Source organism: Cotesia glomerata, linkage group LG4, assembly GCF_020080835.1.
Source record: "Cotesia glomerata isolate CgM1 linkage group LG4, MPM_Cglom_v2.3, whole genome shotgun sequence".
In the NCBI taxonomy this organism is placed as follows: domain Eukaryota; kingdom Metazoa; phylum Arthropoda; class Insecta; order Hymenoptera; family Braconidae; genus Cotesia; species Cotesia glomerata.
The window spans coordinates 7,475,460-7,496,951 of record NC_058161.1 but is presented as its reverse complement, the minus strand read 5'-3'; the positions used below and the strand labels follow the sequence as shown (position 1 = coordinate 7,496,951).

The window sequence follows — 21,492 nt, the reverse complement described above, 5'->3', positions numbered from 1 at the left end:
TTTTTTTTTTATTTTCACATGTGGAATTTTTTTCATAATAATTTTATTGCCATTAAATTTTAAAAAAATTTCGAATGCCTGTCAAACTTCAGTGTTATAAAATTCACATATTTAAAATATAAAATTATTTAAAAATACATCTTATGATTAAATTTTATTATTTTCTACTGATTAATATTTAATTTATTTATTAAAAAATATGATAATTTAAAATTACAATTAATTTTTGAGTAATTATAATTAAATAGCTAAAAGCAGAGTGGAACTACGCAAAAAATGAAAACAGTAGCTGTTTTTCAGAAATTGTAATAGGTTTACTAGTGTCCATAAAAATACGGCAGCGCCACTTGTCGATTGACGTATACAAGAAACTATCAGCTGACCATAACTGTCAGCACTAGCCACGTTCAATTGTAATATAAAACCGTTTGTTATTTACAATATGACAAGAAATAAACAATTGTAAGGTAAGAAAAAAAACTTGTTAATAATGTTAGCTAACATATAACAATAAATAAATTAATTCATTAAAATAATTTCTAATTATGTTTTTTATTTTAATTCATTTTTCAGGTTTATTTACAAATAATAAAAATGCTGCGACCCTCGTTTACAGTATTATTTTCCGGTGCATTTATCGGCTATATTATTTATTCGATTTACGGCATATCATTATTATTTACGCCACCATCATGTGAACCTGGGAAAGCCTGCATCAAATCATTTTTAAATGCCGATCCTCAGTTACATCTTTATCTTTTTACTTCTCCATCAAGTAAACCTCTGTCCAATGATGCTTCACTTGTTCATTCCATGTTGAATTTTGATTATACTATTCCACATACAATGTAAGTACTTTTATCGTCATTAAATATTTAAAGCAATAATTTAATGTAGTAAAAATTTTTTTTTCCAGGCCGCTGAGTTTAGAAATTCTAGTAAAGACTCGGAATAACGGTACCTTATTTCTCCATGTAATAATTGTACCAAAATCGAAAACTCGTGGAAATTCATTCAATGAATTGCTCAAGGTATAAAGAATTCTATTAATTTTAATTCATAAGAAAATTATTAATTATGATTTCTTTAATAGGATCCGCATGCAGTGTATACGCGCATAAAGATGACACAATTTGCGGTCCCACAAGCAGAAACTTTTAATTTGCTTGGTGACAAAAAATCACCAGACGCTTCAAAAATAAAAAATAATAAAATAAAGACTGTTTCTCATTTACGTACACGTATTACTTTTACATTAGTGACTGATACGCCAGAACTGCCCGTTAAAAATATACCAGCCGAGCTTGTGCCAAATATAAGGTACACTTAAATTTTTATAATAATAAAATAATAAATAAAAAAAGTTTAATCGATTAAATGTTTCAGATTAATTGGAAATAATATGTTTCTTCCAATAATTAATTATGACTTTTTACAAACACGCTACAAAGACCTGGAAACAATTGTTGGTGACAGACGTTTCATGAATGTGACAGTAATGTACACGCCGATATCAATAGGAAAATTAAGGTTGATATTACATGTTAAAACAGCTATGGAAGGTTTGAAAAATTTAGGATTCTCAGACAAAGATGTTGATGAAGTTAAGGGAATTTATGCAGATACTAACGTTTATTTATTAGCCGGTACTATTTTTATTGCTTCTATGCATGTAAGTATCTAATAAAATAATTTGTGTTAAAAAAATGTTGAAATAACTAAAGTATGTTCATGTTTATTAATAAATTAAATTGATTAATTATTTTAGCTACTGTTCGATTTCTTGGCATTCAAAAATGACATCAGTTTCTGGCGTAGTAAAGGAAGCTTTGAAGGCCTCAGTGTTTCTACAATAGTATGGCGAGCGTTTAGTCAAGCGATTATATTTTTCTATCTGCTTGACGAAGGATCATCTTTATTGGTACTGATTCCCGCAGGAATCGGAACTTTGATCGAGCTCTGGAAAACTAAAAAAGTACTGCGATTAGAAATAGTTAGATCTGGTGGAATAATTCCGAAATTGAGACTGCAAAAAGATGGCAAAAGTCATGAAGAAGAATCAAAGACACGCCAATTTGATGCTGAGAGCATGAGATATTTAACTTATTTACTTTACCCTCTTGTTATTTCCGGTGCTATTTATTCACTGATTTATCAACCACATAAGAGGTAATTTTTACGATTTGACTTATATTTTGTGTTGTTTTAATTTAGAGTAACAATTTAATATAAAAAAATTTAACTTATTAATTTAAGGTAGTTGTCGTGGTTAAGGCCTAGCGTCAGAAAATTATGAAATTTTTTTTATCAAAAGATAAATAATAATATTAATAATTTACCACCAAAATTTCAGATCAATTCACCCCACTGTTTTTAAGTGATTAATTTTCGAAATTGCATCTTTTACACGTAGAGGTGTAGAGAAGATGGTAAAGTTAGTATGAAATTAATTTACATCACTCGAGTAGTACGAAAGATTTCATATTAACTTTACCATCTCTCTATATTTCTATGTGTAAAAAATGCAATTTCGAAAATTAATTACTCAAAAATGGTGTGGTGAATTGATCTGAAATTTTTCTGGTGAATTATATATATATTTATCTTTCGATAAAAAAAATTTCATGATTTTCTGACGCTAGGCCTTAACCACGACAGCTACCTTAAGTATGTAATAATGATTTTAGTTGGTATTCGTGGAGTATTAATTCCCTTGTAAATGGTGTGTACGCATTCGGATTTCTTTTCATGCTTCCTCAATTATTTGTCAACTACAAGCTCAAATCAGTTGCTCATTTACCATGGCGAGCATTTATGTACAAAGCATTCAATACATTTATTGACGATGTATTTGCATTTATAATAACAATGCCAGTTGCTCACAGAGTTGCTTGCTTTCGAGATGATATTATTTTCCTCATTTATTTATATCAAAGATGGTAAATTTATTATCTAAAATAATTACTGATTAATAATATAATTTAATATTTTATTTCTAACTCACGATTATTATATTATTAGGTTGTACCCAGTTGACAAGAACCGTCGAGACACTGTGACTATATCCGAAGACTTGAATCCATCCGTTGTTGAAAATAAATCCGTGGATAAGAAAAATAATTGATATAAAAAATACACGTCAATTTATAATTAAATATTTGTGATAATTATATTTATATCTTTTTATTATTTTAATAATTTCATTACATAACAGTAGTGATTCGACTGGAATTATGACGTGAAATGTCTGGAGACTTGGGTCTTTCAGCTAAACAACGAATCTGAAGTTGCATTGATGACTTGACTTTATTTAAAAGTGTTTCTACCTTAGTAACATCAATCTCGTCGTTATTTGGCAATGCGATAGCATCCAATGCTTCTTCGAAAAAATTCCTATTTTAAAATAAAAAAAAATGGTTAAAAAAATTGAAAATTTACTGCTAAATTTTTTTTTTATAATTACCTTGCACGAGTAGTACAATAAATATCCAAAGTATCTCTCAATAAATGAATATCCATGCGTGCTTGAATGACTCCTTTGGTCCCAAATTTCCTGACACACGACATCAGCCGTGCTAGTTCTTCAGCAATTGTTTCAACGATATGCGACAAGACACGTTTAAGAAGACAAGGTGAGACGCGAGTTACCTCAGCATGAACAGCGATAAGATTAGCTATTATTTCTTGAGCGTAAGGACGTATGTGTGTGGGTTCTATCTCCGAATCCCATTCTAAGCCACCTAGATACATACTAGGTTCGATGGTACCAACAAGAGGATCACAGCGTCTCTCAAGATAAGCTTCAAGCACCGCAGTGTCCAAAGACTCAAGCTGCGTCCAATCATCTGACCATCCATCAGCTAATGACAAGTCCGGATAACCGCGTGCTCTCAACGCACTCACAACTTTTGGTAAAATATTATTCAGTGTATAACGTATGTTACTTAAGGATATCAGCAAACATTTTTCCCATGTAGGTGTTGCTGTTTCAACACGGCGTTTATTGTCACGTATGCGATAGCAAGCTGGTGAACCAACTAGCTGAGACACCGAGGGATCATCTTCATCGCCGGCTTCTTCACTGCCGCTGAATGCCAGTTGTTTCAGGCATTTAGCAAAAGCAATGAAAAGACTTCTCACCGCGTTATGGTACAACGCTTGAGATTTTGGTGACTCCAGCAATGGTGCTTCACGCAGCCCACAAGCAATTGCGGTTTCCCGTGCTAGCTCAGCGACTTCCATAATCATTTGTTCAAACAAACCTGGTAATTTAGTGATCCCACCGTCTAAATTATCCAAGTATTCCAGTTGCCATGCTTCTTTTGACTGTAATCCGCTGATATTTTCGGCAGTTTGTTTGAATAATGCTACTAAGCATTGAAGTCTTAAATCAAATAAAAATTTACCAAAAATATCCAAAGCGTCACTTGGTAAATCTAGATGGATCAGTGCAGTATACATGTGTCGGATACAACGTAAACTGTGCAGCAACCAAGCTGGAGTCATGTTTGAACCGTAGCATTCTCTCATAGCTTCGCTGGCATGTTGGATGCACGACAGTACCAAGTTTTTGAAAGCACTCTGCTTATTAGTATCAACAGCGACGTGCAATTGTCCCGAAAAATAACTCTGGCCTAGTCGCCAAAGATCTGGAAGCTGTTCGGTGACCACGTCACAAATCGCTTCGATGCAGAGTACCCGAGCCGGTACATTAGCGTTTGCATCCATGCGGTATAATTTATGACGGTCCGCTATTGGAGTTACATTATTAGATTTACTACTCGTTTTATTGCTTGGATCGTCACCAGAAGCACCCTCGGATCCAAAGTAATCGCTGAGACAGCTGGTTATGTTTTTATCTAAATAAGAACCGTGAGCAGCTATTGCATCCCACGCTGGATCTCCATCAGCTTCCAAGTTAACCAGGTTTCTTATTATTTTTTTCTGCGTCTCAACGTCAAATGGTGTTTCCTCTAATTTCTTACGCAATATCTCCCGGAGCTCTTGTATTTTATTTTCAATTTCGACAAACACCTTCTTAAATATTTCAACATCTGTGTTGCCAAATAAATTTTTAACACGCGCGTAGTCGTTGATGACGAGGTCATAATTGCCACGCTTTATGTTTTTCTCAATATTTATTGGCATGCAGAACAAAAATTTGTAACGCTGCATTATTGATAAGGCACTTCGGGTAGCATCAGCACGATCTCTACGGGCTAGAACATCGTCGAACAGTTTATTTGCTTCAGACATCGACGTGCGAATCGCTTGTTCCAGTTTAGCTGTTGGGTCATTACCGAATTTTTTGACATCCAGCTCAAATTGTTCTTTCAACAAAACAATCGTCTCGAGTTGTTCCATCACAGCACCAACATTCGCCTTTAAAAATGACAACTGTCCTTCTTTTTGGGAATTAACTTTCCGTCTCAAGTAAGCAAGTCCAGCTTTCAAATCGTCCAGCGTGGTCGCGTGGTGGTGCTGAAGTAAAAACCAACCGGGATGGAATTTATCGCTTGTCAACTCACCATTACTGTCTCCGAACAACTCACATAGTTCATCTTCGGGAAACTTTTTGTTGTCGTTGCCCTCAACGCTCAGCCCCAATGGATCTTCCTGCTGATAGTTGGTTGGTGATAGCGCACGTCTACCCCAGACGAAGTTTTGTACTGGAGCTTCTTCGACCCAAACTGCCGATTCTTTCATTGGTCCTATTGTCTCATGATAACCACGAAATTGTACCGTCGATGTTCCTTGTCCACCGCTGCGAGTTGTTACTATTATATCACCTCGTCCTTTACATGGTCCTGATCTGGCTATTATTTTATTTTGAGATTTCCATTCCGCTGATAATAAACAGTCACATCCGCATATAGTCAGACCTTCAAAATAATAAGAATTATTATTATTATTATTATGATAAATTATTAATTAATTTTATTTCATCATAAAAATTTTTTTCAATTTAATTTTTTTAATAATGTAAACAATAGAATTTTTTTTTTAGTATATACTTACCAATAAGATCCTGAGCTTTAGTACCTAAAAATTCACCTCTTAATGTCACTCTCGTACCCGGGGGACCTTCTTTTGGCGAAATACCCGTTATTACTGGTGGAGGTGCCATTATGTTTGAGTTTAAATTATTTTATTCTAAATTTAAAACTTAAAAAGTTTTTTCTTCAGTAAATAATTTATTGAACTCATTATTTAACTTGTCATTGTTTTTTATAATTATTGTTTTTCAAACAATCCATTTTTATAAAATTAATTTGATGGGTGTTGATGTTCTATTATGACAGATCACCAATATGAGGTTAGAAAAATATCAACAGATATTATTTTCAAGTCGATAGTGAAAACTTTCACGCTTGCCGACATTTAGTTACTTACCTAGAGATAGAGTAGGGTTTTTTAGGTTTTTTCATATAATAAAGTAGAAAATAGTTAAGAAAAAAAAATTTTTGAAATATTGAAGTTATATATAATAATAATAATGATTAAAAAAAAATTAATTAGGAAATACTTGCAATAATTGGCAAGTTCAAACTCAAAGAATTAATTCAATAAATAATTAAAAAATTGTAGACTTATTCATTTATAATCATTTTGAAATGTTCTTGCAAAAAAATACACTTTCTTTTTTTAAATTTTTAATTATTTAAGAAATAATCGGTAGATATTATTATGTAGTTATTAAATTTTAAAATAACTTGTTTATTGAATTAAATTCAAGTTGGTAAACTGACATAATGAATAAAATTTGACAAAAATTATATAATAAAATGATAAAAAGATGAAAAATAGTTTAATAATTATTTGGTTTATTAACTTATAATCATTAACATTTGATGACTTGTAATAATTATAATTAAGCCTTATAATTAGTAAACATTTATGTATAAGTTGAAAAACATTTATTTACTATAAAGATCATTATATTCTTCAGGACCCCAAAGAGATCCAAGATCATTTGATTGCAACGGTTGAGGGGATGGAGGTGGCTGATGAAATGAGTTTAATTGAGCGAGACTACTAAAATCAATGTTTTGAAGATCCGGATGTTGAGGAGCACTTTGCACTCCGGCAGAGATACCAGCGTTTACAGAAAAACTGATTGGTAAGATTGAAGGCCTTGGATTGGATAGTTGAGGTGATAAATTGGATTGAAGTTGACTGAGAGTGGGTGTCGCCAGTGTTGGTTGAGGAGCTTGTGCTAATTGAAGAAGTTGCGATGGTGGATTTTGCTGTGGAGCTTGTGCTAATTGAAGAAGCTGGGGTGGTGGACTTTGCTGTGGAGCTTGTGTTAATTGAAAAAGTTGCGATGGTGGACTTTGCTGTGGAGCTTGTGCTAATTGAAGAAGTTGCTGTGGTGGACTTTGCTGTGGAGCTTGTGTTAATTGAAAAAGGTGTGGAGAGGGATTTTGCTGTGATGCTGGGGCCAACTGAAGAACTTGAGGTGGTGGACTCGGCTGAGAAGCTATTTGAAAAGTTTGCGGTGAAGAAGTTGGTTGTGGAGCTTGAGCTATTTGAGTGATGATTATTGGTACTGCGTAAGGTACGTCTTGACGGACTGGTACTTGACGTTCAACTGGGTATGGAAGAAGCTAAAAATAATTTTTATAATTATTGTTAGTTAATTTACTTGTAATTTAATTAAGAAATTTACCTGGGGTACAGGAACTGGCACTGATTTTTCAACTGTTACAGGAACAAATCTGTCAACTGGAACCTTTACTGGTATATGAACAGGAACATGGATTGGTACTTGTTTTTCATAAATTACTGGTTTCCTAGGTACCGGAATTTGCTTTTCAACGATGATATGTTTTGTTAAAACTAATGGGCTGGGCGGTCTTGCTGCGCTACCGTAGCTTACTCTAAAATTAATTATTAATTAATAAATTGTAAAGTAAAGTGTATGCTAATGATTTTGGAAAATTATCTTTTTTCCTTTATAAAATATTTATAAAAAATATCATTAGTTCTGCTGTTGCAAAAGAATGATATTTGGTAAAATTTATCAATTCTTTGTAATTAAATTAATTTCATATTTTTTTTAAATAAAAATCTGATTATCAATGACTTAAAAGAAAAATAAAAAAAATAATTAATGTCTTTAATATTTACTAGCAACCTTGCAGTCACTATGTGACTGCCGTGACTTGTAAACTATAAATAAATAAAATTTTGCTTTATTAAATAATGACTTTTGTTGGCAAGATAATAACTCTACTCTTTACTTCTCTATTCATAAATATCTCTATACTAAATAGTTCAATTCCTAAATAACACTATTTCTAAATTTCTCTATTCTTAAATAACTCTATTCTCAAATATCTTTATTCCTAAATAATAACTATTTCTAAATAACTCTTTTCGTAAAAATCTCTATTCTTAAATAACTCTATTCTCAATTGTCTTTATTTCTAAATAACTCTATTTGTAAATATCTCTATTCTTAAATAACTCTATTCGTAAATATCTCTATTCTTGAATAACTCTATTCTTGAATGATTTAATTATAGAATATTTTTGAAGCTACATTTAAAAAAACAACTGAATTAATTATAATTAATCAATTAAGGAGCTTTGAAAAACTTAGTTTTCTTTGTCAGCGAAAATCAAAATTGTTATGAATTTAGCAAAGCGTGATAGAGTGATCAATTCGTACGTCGTATTGAAAATGTATACTAATTGTAAACTTAATTACAAGAAATTCATAAACATACTTACCTCAACAATTGTTTACTCTATTGATAATAATTTTTTAAACTTTACACTCTATAAAGTTCAGATATCCGGTACACAATAAACAAGAGCAGTTTTATCTCTTCTATTTTCTTTAAAATGAAGCTTCTCTCAAAAATCATTTACTCTGTATATAGTAAAGTAGCGCGGTTCGCTAAGTTAATATCAACTCCTTAATTGATTAATTATAATTAATTCACTCGTTTTTTTTATGTAGCTTCAAAAATATTCTATAACTAAATCATTTAAGAATAGAGATATTTACGAATAGAGTTATTTAAGAATAGAGATATTTACAAATAGAGTTATTTAGAAATAAAGACAATTGAGAATAGACAAATTTAGAATAAAAGTTAATTTACGAATAGAAGTATTTAAGAATAGAGATTTTTACGAAAAGAGTTATTTAGAAATAGTTATTATTTAGGAATAAAGATATTTGAGAATAGAGTTATTTAAGAATAGAGAAATTTAGAAATAGTGTTATTTAGGAATTGAATTATTTAGTATAGAGATATTTATGAATAGAGAAGTAAAGAGTAGAGTTATTATCTTGCCCTTTTGTTAAATTGCACTGTATTTTTTTAACTACTGACGTTTTTAAAGATGTAAGCTCATCTCGATGTTACACTCATCGAGAGTTTTCATTTGAGTACCCACATGCATTTTGATATATATATATATATATATATATATATATATATATATATATATATATATATATATATATATATATATATATATATATATATATATATATATATAATATACATAAATATATGAAAAAATGGTACTCAAATAAAAGGTCTCGATGAGTGTAATGTCGGGGTGAACTTATATCTTTAAAAATGTCAATAGTTCTTAAGATATAAGATTATTTCTTAATTATGTATCTAAAGATAGAGAATTTTCGAATGCAACCTAAATACTTATCATAATAAATTGACTATCGGTGAAATTGATATGAAATCTTGAAAAGGCATAAATTCAAGTCAAGACCTTTGCAATGACACTAAATTTTACTAAAAAAACCGATTTTATTATATGACTATCTTGGACACAAAATTTTTCTTATTCTCTTAATAATATAGATAAGTAAAAGAAAATTGAAATTATACGAAATAATTTTATTTCAAAGAAAATTTATTTGTAAATATAGATTTTAATGAATATTAAGTAATATCTTACATGCTTCGAGTCGGCAACACTGACAATTCCGATGGAATTTTTAAAACTTTCAATAAATTTTTACTCCTAGTCCAAGGGTAACCGTGCCCGTAACTTGAAATTGGACTCTCAATCTCAAAAATACTGCGTTTTTGTTTTGACGATTCACTTGTGGACTTGGTATGTCCAGATGCAAAAACGATAAGGCTCAAAAAAATCTGTAATAAGTAAATTCGGAATTTATAAAAATGAATAAGAAAAATAAATTTGTGACTAGAGACAGATTTTTTACCACAAACTTAATCATCTTAGTGAATGATCGACGAACTACTGTAATGAAATTTGAGTTGTCCAAGGCTCTTTATACTCTTGAGATGAAGTCTAGTACGGTTTGAGCTTTTTTTCTATTTTCAATAGAGTAGAGGGAACAACTAGTTGTTGACTTAACTAAAAGGAAATACGTTTTAATCTCGTTAATCATTAATGGCACAAGTTAAAAGAATCTAGTTTTATAGAACATATTACAAGGGGATCAAGAAATTGAAATGTTTCAATATGATAAAACTTGTTTTAAAATCAAAGTTAATGACCTCTTGAAAAAAATTTTTACAAGATCATACCATTTCATTTTGAGAATAGTCATTTTAATTGATTGTATAAATGGTTAATTTAATTAATTTATTATTTTTTATTGAAATTTTCACATTATTTGATTGGCAGTAATTAACTAATTTAATTATAGAAAAATAACAAAATTTTATTAAGTTTAATTTAAAATAAATGAAAGTTTATTTTCGATAAATTTTTATAAAATAGCTATCAAGTAAATTTTATAGAACTTATCCTCTAAGATTGACAGTCAAATAGATGTTTACATATCATACGGCAACATTTTATGTTTACATTAAAGAATTTTATTTCCCAGAATTTTACTAAAATAAAATACCTTGCTTTAATCATAATTTTTGAGAAAATTTGAGTAAAAAATAGAACACAATTATAAAAAAAAAATCTTATAGTTTTATTTTAATCGGAATCAAGGGTCGAATGAGTAAATTAACATGAATTAATTCTAACCATGATCTATTACCACAAAAATTTAATTTTTAAATTTTTGTATGAAAAACAGTTTGAATTTAACAAACTTATTGATAAAAAAGTCTAATAAATCTTTTTTATTTTTCAAAGCAAAATAATTGTAATCCAATACAAATATTAGGATTTTATTAGCAGCAATAAATTTTGAATTGGGTGACGTTAAAACCTAGGAAAGAATTTATGAGATTGTTAGAGGGACATTTGAATTGCAAGTATCAATTCGCATTTCACGACTGTTTTTTATTGTGGTAAACAAAAAAAAGGTAAGTCCTTATGGCAAGCTTACTATACCCTGACCCAATTATTCAGTGTAATTATTATTCATTAATCGCAGCTAATGGCTTCCGGTGAAATGAATTCTTTCGAATAAATCATATATTAATTAATGATGTGAATAAATATTAGTCATAAATCATTGTTAATATTATAATAAAAATAATAAATTAGTTAAAAAAAAAATATTTTAAGCTTATTACGCTTCAATTGACCGTGAATTATTGTAAAATTTTTTATTGATCCCAGAATATGATTTAGTAATATATATATATGTGGTGAACATCGTCTAAATAATAAAACAATAAAGTAGCTTTATTAAATCGATTTAGTTTCATAATGATATAAAATAATTAATAACATAAATTACTATATACAATATAGAATGTAATAAAAAAGGTTAAAAAATGATAATTCATTTAAAATAGTATTGAAAGTAAAACTCGATTAAAATAAAAAGTTAATAAATTAACATCAAATTATTGAGGTAGGCTTTAATTGCCGTTGAACTCGAAAAAGGTAATCAACATGAAACGAGTTTGTCATTGAAGTTGTCAATACGAGTAGAATGAGTATAAAAATGTGTCTGGTATTGTGTGGACCGTCTTGGTTTGTTGTCTGGTCTTTATACATATCTACTCGGTAGGATTTCCGGAAGTATTTCCTTGTATGCGACATACAGGGCGCAAGCGACTTCAATTTCCACATCACTTACATTATAGCTTTCCTAAACTTTCATTTTCTATTACTATACTATTTCTCCCTCTCTATTACTACTTTTAGCACGACTGCTTTGACTTGAGCTTCTTATTCTAGTGTATGTGCTACAATTCATTAATTATTCATAGCGCGACGACGCCCGAGTTGTGTATAATAATTTTTTGTACGCCGATACTGCAAAGTGTAAAGTTTATGATCGTTAGCTGGAATACCTTATTATTTAATAATAATTATTCTTATTTATATATAGTTACTATTATAATCATAATTTATAAGACATTGGTCGATTGTGTTGACATGTTTAGGTAAATAAATAAATCTTTTTCGTAATTTCTATATTTATCGCAATGTCAATGTTAAAAATTAATTAAATGTATTGATCTTGAAACTTGGAAACAAATATTTAAAAACTTTCACCTAACACTTCGCATTTATGAATAAGTTAACTTTATTATAGGACTAACTTTTAGAATGTTTGTTTTATTTGTAATTCTTGTTGAAGGTAACTTCACCTGTAATACATGTTATTTAATTGTAATTAATGATTATTTTATTATATAGTTGAGTTATTCGGTAATCGATTCGTGAGATCGCTTATCGAATGAGGAACAAAATCCTGACAATGATCACGATTTTGGCCGGAATCCAGGATTAGAAGTAGCGAAAGTTTTATGCGGATGAATGTTTAAATAATCGCGAGTTATTATTATCCAGTGGCTATATTTTGTTTGATTATCAATGCATCGTACGTAGTATAAATACTTATGGGGACCACAATAACGATCATGTTCAGTTTTTCTTTGACTACCAAACTGACAGGTGCCAGGATGAAATTATTACTGGTACGATTTTTTTTTATTGGTGGTTTTTTTTTTTTTTTACTGAGAAAATTTTATAATTTGGACTAACCGAGTGTTTTTGTGGACACAGAGTGTTTTGAATGAATCGGAGTTTTTTTTTCTATAATCATAACTTAAGAAAATTTTTACTAAGCTGCGGAATTTTATAACTTATTAACTAGTCAGTGTACGGAAATATGCCAGATGTATTTTAAAAAAAATTGAATACTCTACAAATAAGTTTTTTGACATTTTCAAAAAAATTTGTTTGTTAAAATAGACAAAGGATGAAGCCGATTAAATTGTGCTCCAATTTTAGGTCGAAATTTTGAATGCTTAAAAAATATTTTCTCATTTTTTTCCAAAATATATATGCATAAAAACCATGAATTTAATAAATTAAAAATAGAAAAAATGCTGTTCTATTCAATTCCATATTCCATGAAGTTGTCAAATACTCAAATTTCTTACGGACGAAAATGTTTTACTTTTCTTATCTTCTGAAATAAATCTTACACTTAGCTTGACATATAAATATAAAATATTATACTTTTCATGATAAGTTAAAGTAAATTGATTGAAATAATCAGAAAATACTTTTAAATAAAACGATACACTTTATAATGTTACACAAATGATAGTATTTCATTCTAAAAAATATTTATCTTGGAGGAAGTAAATTTTCTTGTTTTAGGAAAGTTTAGCCTCTTGTTCCACAAAATTTTTCATCTCATCTCCAGAAAACTTTGTCTCTTACTCCAATAAATTATCTTCATTAATTGAAAACTAACGCCACAAAATTTTTTTTTAAAAACTCAGAAAAAAAATGATAAAATTGTCAAAAACTCAATTCATTAAGCCAGTTTTTTTTTAAATCCATTTTTCCATGAAAAACTTAATTTCATGCTTTCTAAGATAATTAAAACATTGAATCAGATCTTAAAAAAAAAATTATTTTATTTTTAGATTATAGTATCGTTTATAGTCATTGCCTCAGCTATTCAAGTGGATAAAAAGGATCAAAATGACTCTAAGCTCTTAAAAAAACATGGTAAACGTGGTAAGCGAACAAAACATCATTCTAAAATTAAAAATAATAATAATAATAACAGACAAAAATATTAATTGAACCAATATATTCGTATTTATGTCGTAAGATGCGTTAAATTTGAGCTACGGAGCACCGCAGCAAGATTATTATCACTATCATCAGCAAGTTCATGAACATCAAGAACCAGCACCAATACACGAGCATCAATCACTCGATCATCATTTTCACGGTCATCAAGATCATCAAGATCATATACTGTTACCACAGCCTCATCCCGTGCATCCAATTGGTAAAAAATTAAAATTTACAACTTTAGATTACGATTTCTCATAAATTTCTCTTTAAACTTTTTATCTTGGGTGTAAATAGCAGCGATTCCTCAACCAGTTCCAGTGCCAGTGCAGCCGGTAGCGATTCCTCAGCCGGCTCCACATCCGATCGCCGTACCTGCACCAGTTCCTGTGTCGGTTCCAGTTGTTCAAACGGTAACGAAGCACGTGGGTATTCCATACCCGGTGCACGTGGATCGTCCAGTGCCCGTGCCAGTGCCTGTTGCGGTTCATGTACCAAAACCCTATCCCGTTCACGTCGAAAAAATTGTACACGTAGATCGGCCGATTCATGTACCGGTTGAAAAATATGTTCATGTACCCGTTCATGTTGATCGTCCAGTGCCTGTTCCAGTACCTCGGCCGTACCCAGTGCCTGTTGAGAAGTTAGTTCCTGTCAACAAACCGTACCCAGTACATGTGGCAGTACCTGTTCATGTACCGAAACCTTACCCAGTACCTGTTGCTGTTCAATACAAGTATCACGGTCACAATCATGGATGGTAGTCATTTCTGTAATAATAGCTTATTGTTATTTTATGATTGATTATTAGTATTACTATTATTGTTGTATATTAAATAAATAATTTTTATTAAAAATAACATTTATTTTTTTAAATTATTATTAACGCGCTTTTATTAGCTATCTTTCGGCTACAATAGATAGATTTTTTTTAAGCAATTTACCTAAATAGCGTGGAGTTTTTTAGTAGATTTCATAGAAATCTAACTATTGCAATGGTCCTCCATGACAAAACTTTTGAAAAATTTTGCTATATTCCGACTTAACTCGACGACCTGAGTCAGAAAATACATATGGTTCAAAAGTTTATATATGTATGTATATGTATATATATATATATTTATATATATATACGATATAACGCGGCTTGTCACCACGATAGCGTCGTCAATTTTGCTTTTTAAATTCCTTACTGTTTACAGGAAAAAATTTAGGTGTGAAATACAACAGCTAGAGCACATCCAAACAAGCATTTTTGAATTTAAAAATAAAATAATACAAGATCATGGATATTCTTATAAATAATTTTCTTGATTCAAGGATAATTTTCTTGAACAAAGTTTATTTTTATTTTCATATGAACAAACTATTTTCAATAAAGTTGATAATATTTAATAATAAATTGTATAATTTTTATTTTTTACAATTAATATCTCTGTAATTTTTAATTAAAAGAAAGAAAATTTTTGGAACAAGTCATCGAAACAGGTAATGTTTCCTCATTAAAAAAATATTGTAATTATTCAGTAAATTATGACAGAATACTTTGTCTGTAAATGTCACATTCTTTCTTAATTACATCTCAGTGAAACAAATATTTTATTAAAAAATTGTTATCAATGAAATATCATAATTGTCAATGAAGTATGTTAAGTTTGAAAAATCATGGCATTTCTAAATTATTTGACCGATTAAGCTCATCTTCGAACTTGACCTCGGTATCTATCTGTAGAATAAGTATGTTGAGTTTGATAAAGATCCATTGTAAATTGGCGACGCTATCGTGGTGACAAGCCGCGGTCGTTTCCGATCGCAGTAATTTTTGGATTTTTACACTTATTATGAAATCTACTTCCATTTCGACTGCCGAATGGTCTTTTTTTTAAGATATTTTCACTTTAACTCAACTTTTGTAAATTGCTAGCAATATTTTTACAATAAAATTAATTTTTTGTAAGTCACTTAGTTTTTATTTTAATTTAAAATAATTCAAACTTATTTTCTACTCTTTAGTTTTATTTGCTACAAAATCGTGTTTTTCAATTATTTAAAATATAATTTACTTATTTTTTATTTTTCATTGAATGTCAATAAAACTATGTCACGCAATTTTGAAGGATGATTGAACTTGACAATCGGTTTCTTTTTTATTACTTTTTTTTTATTCATGCGTGTGATATTGGAAGAAGTTTATGAGGGTTATTTAATACACATAAGTCTCAAGGATTGGATTATTTTTTTTATAGACATTATGAGTATTTAATAGCGAAATAAGTATTGAGCACATAGATAGTTGTATTTATAAATTAATTTTTTATTTTGATAATTAAAATACTACTTATACAATTTTCATTAAAATTGCTCAGGTAAAAATAATCGAATTATTGTACACACTGATCAAAAACATTCTTAGTTGAAAAAAAATTTTTTTCTTGATACAAAATAAAATCATCCAATGTTAGATAATTAGTTTCTCAGTTAGTTGTTAATATATTATCAAATTATCACTTTAATACTAAATATGAAGACAAAAAATCCGAAGTGTGCTTGCGCGTAAAATATTTATTTCTAAATTTTTAAATTTTGACAAAACAAATTTATAATTCTCTGCCAGCATAAAATAATTACTCTCATAATTAAAACGTTTGAAAAAAATTTGATTTTTTTATAATATTTAATCAATTTAGAAAGTAGTTACTGATTGCATCTATATTATAAATAGTTAAATCATAGAATAATAACAACAGGTAGACTAGACATGCTCGATAAAATGGTTTATATTTGATCTAAATTTTTTTTTTTTAAGATTTGATGACTGGATCATTTCTACTACTTAACGACATCGTTAATAAATATTTGATGTTCTCTACTGATTATTATAGGTCGTGGCTCAATAAATCTCATAGACTAACCCAAATTAGTGTATATTTTAGTTGTACCCAAACATAAATACGGTTTCTTATTCTATTCAATTTCAAGAATTTTTTAATCGGTAGCTCAAATGTAAACATTTTCTTTTATCTACATAATTAACATTACATACAACATGAATAGATTGTTCTTGATTTGTTCTTGATTTTATGGTTATTAATTACACCGGCACACAAACTTCAACGGGACAAGATTTCAGATTCAAATTCAGTGAGACAAAGTACATAAAAAACATACTCAATATGAATCCAAAAAATTTTGTTACCTCGATAATTTCGATTTTTCATGATTTATTGCAATTTTTTTTGGGTTTTTTGCTATTTTTTCAAATTTTGACGACTCACTTTAATACTAAATATGAAGACAAGAACGGGCTAATTAATGTTCAGATTCCGATTCAGTGAATTGAAATACATAAAAGTCATACTTGATCTGGGTCCAAAAAATTTTATTCATCGCTGTGACTGCAGTTTTTCGCCTTTTTTTTGGGTTTTTTGGATTTTACTCAAAATTTTGACGGTGTACGGGCAAAACTGACTTCAGATTCAGATTCAGCACGTCAAAATACATAAAGATAGGTAGGTCCGGTCAAAAGTACTGACAACTTTTTAACTTTCCGCTAAGAAAATTGAAAATTAAAAAAAATCGGGAAGTTATTGAGAAATCTCAAAAATAAAATTTTCAAAAAATCGTTTTTTTTTGGAATAACTTATAAACGGCTTGAGCGATCAACTCCAAAAACTAATCAGCTCTTAAGCTTAAAAACCACGTTGATTGCCACCAGTCCCATTGAAATCGGTTGATTCGTTCGAGAGTTATCGAAAACGAAAAATTTTGAAAAAAGTGTTTTTTTTACATAACTTCGAAATTTTTTTGATAATTTGTGCATTGAATTTCTTCAACAGAATGCATAACTTGAACAGGTCGATGAGTTTATTTTATTTTAAATAATTAGATAATTATGATTAATAATTAGTTTAAAGCTTCATTGTATTCAAAATTTTTTTTTTGAAAATTTTAGATTTTTTGAAAATTATGTTTTTTAAAAATTTTTTGTAAGATTAAAATTTTTTTTACTACACTGCGCTACAATTGCTTTTAGTTCATTCAGAAAAGCATCGACGCTAACGCAAATTTTTAATTTTTTAAATATTTTTTACTAGCTTAGATAGTAGCTATTATTATTACTGATGGTAACTGTAACCATCAGGTTATATTAGGAATTATGATTTTGATAATAGTAGTAACTAGTTAAAATAATAATAGCTATTATTATTGATTACCATCATAATAGTAGTAGTTACTATCAGGATGGTAACTACTACAATTCAGATGGTTTACATAATAATTTAAATAATATTAAATCAACCGATTTTCACGTGGTAGGCGGCGATCGATGTGGTTTTTTGAGCTCTATAAAAAATTTAGAACAAAAAAATTGATCTGATGAAAAATTTCGGAGTTATTACAAAAAAATACTTTTTTCGATTTTTTTCGACAACGATATCTCACGAACGCATCAACCGATTCTGACGCTCTATGTGGCGATCGATGCGGGATTTCAAGGTTAAGAGCTGATTAGTTTTTGAGGTCGATCGGTTCAGCCATTTCGAAAATATTTAAAAAAAATAAAAAAAAAACAACTTCTTTTGTCACTTTTTTTGCAATTTCTCGAAATCTACTGGTCCGAATCGGTTCCAACCTACAGGAAATCTAAGTTTGGCGAAGCCCTTTCGAATGACACCAACCGCGATGAAATCGGTCAAGCCGTTCAAAAGTTACGAGAGGTTTACACACACACACACACACACACACACACACACACAATGATGTTGCCGCAGTGATCGTCGCCAAACACCTCGACGAGATTCAACATCTGTTTGACATCACTTTTGAGAAGATCAACCAGTGGATGGATACAGTGAACCTACAACTGGCCAAGCAGAAGACCGAAGCAGTGCTTATTACCAGCCGAAAAGAAGTTGAAACAATTAAGATAAATGTCGGTGACCGAGAAATCACATCACAACCTCATATACGATATCTGGGAGTGATGCTTGATGCCCGACTCAACTTCAAGCAGCAAGTGGAACACGTCTGTACGAAAGCGTCAGTAGTGAGAGCTAGTCTCGCACGATTGATGCCGAACGTCGGAGGCCCAAAGCAGAGCAGGAGGCTACTATTGTCATCAGTAGTCACATCGGTGCTCACCTACGGAATATCAATTTGGGCTGACGCACTAGAGGTGCAAGATTCATGGAGAAAAGCTGGACCAATATATCGTATGAGTGCCCTACGAGTTGCAAGCGCCTTTCGAACAATATCAGAGGAAGCAGTGTGTGTCATTTCCGGAACTTTGCCGCTCAGAGTCCTAGTTGAGGAAAGACGGAACCTTTACCAACGAAAGAGGACAACCACACAAAGTGCCGAGGAACTCAGAGCTGAAGAACGGCAGAACAGCATCGCACGATGGCAATCGCAGTGGGACGCCGCGACAACAGGGAGATGGACACACCGTTTCATACCGAAGATCGACGTTTGGCTAAACCGAAGTCATGGCGAGGTCAATTACTATCTGACGCAGTTGTTGTCAGGACATGGATGTTTTCGGACATATCTTTACCGCTTAAAGCATGATGATTCACCGGAGTGCCCGTCCTGCTCAGGAATCAATGAAGACGTGGAGCACGTTTTCTTTGAGTGCCCACGATTCTACCCACAGCGAGATGAGCTGGAGATGATCCTAAAGAAGAAAATCCAACCAGAGACAATAGTAGAAGCAATGTTGTCATCAAGAGCCTCCTGGAACGCCATCAGCACATTTGCAACAGAAGTCCTTATAGACTTGCGTTCCATCGAAAGAAGAAGAGCAAATGACAACAACTAGAAGAAAGGTAAAATAACACCTTAGCTACAAGAAGAAAGAGCAGTAGCTAGATCCTCCCCTCACGAAGTAATGCCTAACGGCGGTTTCCATGAGGGATTAGGGGAAAGAGGAAAAGGGGTTTAGGGTTTAGTGGGTAGGGGCGCTAGCGTCGAGTTTTAGTATGACACTGCGTCGAGTCGCCACATATCCAGGCCAAACAACTATGCCTAGAATCCGTAAAAAGGATTCCCCCCCTTAAAAAAAAAAAAAACACACACACACACACACACATACAGACGTACGGACATCATCGTGAAAATAGTCAGGAAAGCTTCCTAGGACCTCGAAACGTCGAGATCCGATGAAAACTCGATTTTCGAAAAACGGGGTAAAACCAATAACTTCCCGATTTTTGAAAATTTTCAATTTTCTTAGCGGGTAGTTAAAAATAGAAAAATAAAGATATTTAAAATTTTTTTTCTTAACACGTTCTACTATTCAGCAAATTAAATAAAAAAAACTGGAAATTTTCACGGTTTTGAGAAAAAAATTAAATATTACGGGAAAATCATGATTTCAACTCTTCGATGAAATTCATAGAAATTAAAAAATTGACGTATCGGTAGTATTTTTTTGAAAATTTTGATCAAAATTCGAAATTTCATTTTGAAGAATTTTCAAATCAAAAAATCTTAAAAAAATTTTATTTTATTTGATCAAATTTTTTTTTTTTATCATAAATTTACCAAAAAGTAGAAGCCATTGAAATAAAAAAAGCACTGTTCGGCCAAGTCCGACATGGATAGGTAGATTTATCTAACGAAATAGAATTTTTTCAAAATTTTTCGAGTCACAAAATAAATTGAAAAAATCATAAATACAAGACAAATAAGAGCTGAAATTTATGATAATGACATAAACTTCAAAATAAATTTGATAGAATCGAGCTATCCTATCTATCACAACAGGAAACGTGTTTTGATAAAAGTGACAAAATACGTTTATTGAAAATTTTTCAAATTTTTAAAGCCACTACCGAAAAAAAAAAAAAATTCAAAAATCAACGAATTATAACTTAAATTAAAGATAGTTAAGCGAACTTTGAGATAAAATCAATACATTTAAACTATTTTTCACGTTAAAAATATTATTCCGACAAAATTGTGTCTGCGTGACTTGTCGCGTTATATCATATATATATATATGCATAAATACATATATAAACTTTTTAGCCAATGCTATTTTCGGCATAACTTGACAAAATAAAACATATTATAACCAAATTTCCTTTAGATTCCGACATGAGACCAGCTACAATAGCTAGATTTATAAATAAATCTACCTAAAAAAAACACGGATAAGTTAATTTTTAAATTTTGTACGACTGACAATAGGAAGAGCCCCACTTCTAATTGCTTTGCAAAAATTTTACATGTTGACATTTACTCTTATCATACTTTGTAAAACTTTCAACAACCATAGTTACAACAATGTTATAAAAAAACTACAACTTCATCTTTAATAATTACATGTTTTTTTTTCCATACGTGACTGTCACCTTTTATAAAGCTACTTTAATTACCTACAAATGAAGATAATGAAACTAGCTAAGAGGATATTGCGTGAATAAATATCAATAAACGAGTTTATTATAAAATATGTGGCATTGCATAGCCCAGTTGAATCTTAAACTTGAAAATGTTTAGGTGTGAAGGCCTATAAGT

The 21,492-nt window shown here is 30.4% G+C and overlaps 4 protein-coding genes across 6 annotated transcripts; 2 read left to right on the top strand and 2 right to left on the bottom strand.

The window, feature by feature from the left end:
- Window positions 1-329: 329 nt before the first annotated feature.
- On the top strand, window positions 330-3,433 carry LOC123264209 (cleft lip and palate transmembrane protein 1-like protein). Its single transcript, XM_044727385.1, has 8 exons — window positions 330-467; window positions 574-848; window positions 917-1,031; window positions 1,094-1,320; window positions 1,387-1,672; window positions 1,769-2,169; window positions 2,688-2,939; window positions 3,022-3,433. The coding sequence occupies exons 2-8, from the start codon at window positions 595-597 to the stop codon at window positions 3,122-3,124; spliced, it is 1,638 nt and encodes a 545-aa protein (XP_044583320.1). The 5' UTR covers window positions 330-467; window positions 574-594; the 3' UTR covers window positions 3,125-3,433.
- Window positions 2,749-6,314, bottom strand: LOC123264201 (exocyst complex component 2). Its single transcript, XM_044727371.1, has 3 exons — window positions 6,019-6,314; window positions 3,464-5,882; window positions 2,749-3,393 (listed from the first exon to the last, which is right to left on the bottom strand). The coding sequence occupies exons 1-3, from the start codon at window positions 6,125-6,127 to the stop codon at window positions 3,204-3,206; spliced, it is 2,718 nt and encodes a 905-aa protein (XP_044583306.1). The 5' UTR covers window positions 6,128-6,314; the 3' UTR covers window positions 2,749-3,203.
- A 603-nt stretch (window positions 6,315-6,917) lies between these two features.
- LOC123262991 (leucine-rich repeat extensin-like protein 2) lies at window positions 6,918-10,392 on the bottom strand. The gene is made up of 4 exons (XM_044725499.1): window positions 10,211-10,392; window positions 9,940-10,136; window positions 7,670-7,880; window positions 6,918-7,607 (listed from the first exon to the last, which is right to left on the bottom strand). The coding sequence occupies exons 1-4, from the start codon at window positions 10,223-10,225 to the stop codon at window positions 6,918-6,920; spliced, it is 1,113 nt and encodes a 370-aa protein (XP_044581434.1). The 5' UTR covers window positions 10,226-10,392.
- Window positions 10,393-12,532: 2,140 nt separating this feature from the next.
- LOC123264221 (proline-rich protein 4-like) lies at window positions 12,533-14,762 on the top strand. Of its 3 annotated transcripts, none has more exons than XM_044727404.1 (4): window positions 12,533-12,851; window positions 13,815-13,908; window positions 14,006-14,188; window positions 14,287-14,762. In XM_044727404.1, the coding sequence occupies exons 1-4, from the start codon at window positions 12,774-12,776 to the stop codon at window positions 14,733-14,735; spliced, it is 804 nt and encodes a 267-aa protein (XP_044583339.1). In that variant the 5' UTR covers window positions 12,533-12,773; the 3' UTR covers window positions 14,736-14,762. The 3 variants fall into 3 exon arrangements, with proteins under 3 accessions (XP_044583339.1, XP_044583338.1, XP_044583337.1); XM_044727403.1 differs by having other exon boundaries at window positions 12,535-12,851; window positions 14,272-14,762; XM_044727402.1 differs by having other exon boundaries at window positions 12,540-12,851; window positions 14,269-14,760.
- Window positions 14,763-21,492: the final 6,730 nt, after the last annotated feature.

Coding starts and splice junctions, on each gene's coding strand:
- LOC123264209 (XM_044727385.1), top strand. CDS start 595: ATGCTGCGACCCTCGTTTACAGTATTATTTTCCGGTGCATTTATCGGC. Junction 849..916: donor TATACTATTCCACATACAAT/GTAAGTACTTTT, acceptor TTTTTTTTCCAG/GCCGCTGAGTTTAGAAATTC. Junction 2,940..3,021: donor ATTTATTTATATCAAAGATG/GTAAATTTATTA, acceptor TTATATTATTAG/GTTGTACCCAGTTGACAAGA.
- LOC123264201 (XM_044727371.1), bottom strand. CDS start 6,127: ATGGCACCTCCACCAGTAATAACGGGTATTTCGCCAAAAGAAGGTCCC. Junction 5,883..6,018: donor TAAAGCTCAGGATCTTATTG/GTAAGTATATAC, acceptor ATTATTTTGAAG/GTCTGACTATATGCGGATGT. Junction 3,394..3,463: donor TATTGTACTACTCGTGCAAG/GTAATTATAAAA, acceptor ATTTTAAAATAG/GAATTTTTTCGAAGAAGCAT.
- LOC123262991 (XM_044725499.1), bottom strand. Junction 7,881..9,939: donor GTGTTGCCGACTCGAAGCAT/GTAAGATATTAC, acceptor AATTAATTTTAG/AGTAAGCTACGGTAGCGCAG. Junction 7,608..7,669: donor TGCCAGTTCCTGTACCCCAG/GTAAATTTCTTA, acceptor AATTATTTTTAG/CTTCTTCCATACCCAGTTGA.
- LOC123264221 (XM_044727402.1), top strand. CDS start 12,774: ATGGGGACCACAATAACGATCATGTTCAGTTTTTCTTTGACTACCAAA. Junction 13,909..14,005: donor AAAAAAACATGGTAAACGTG/GTAAGCGAACAA, acceptor TTATGTCGTAAG/ATGCGTTAAATTTGAGCTAC. Junction 14,189..14,268: donor TCATCCCGTGCATCCAATTG/GTAAAAAATTAA, acceptor GGGTGTAAATAG/CAGCGATTCCTCAACCAGTT.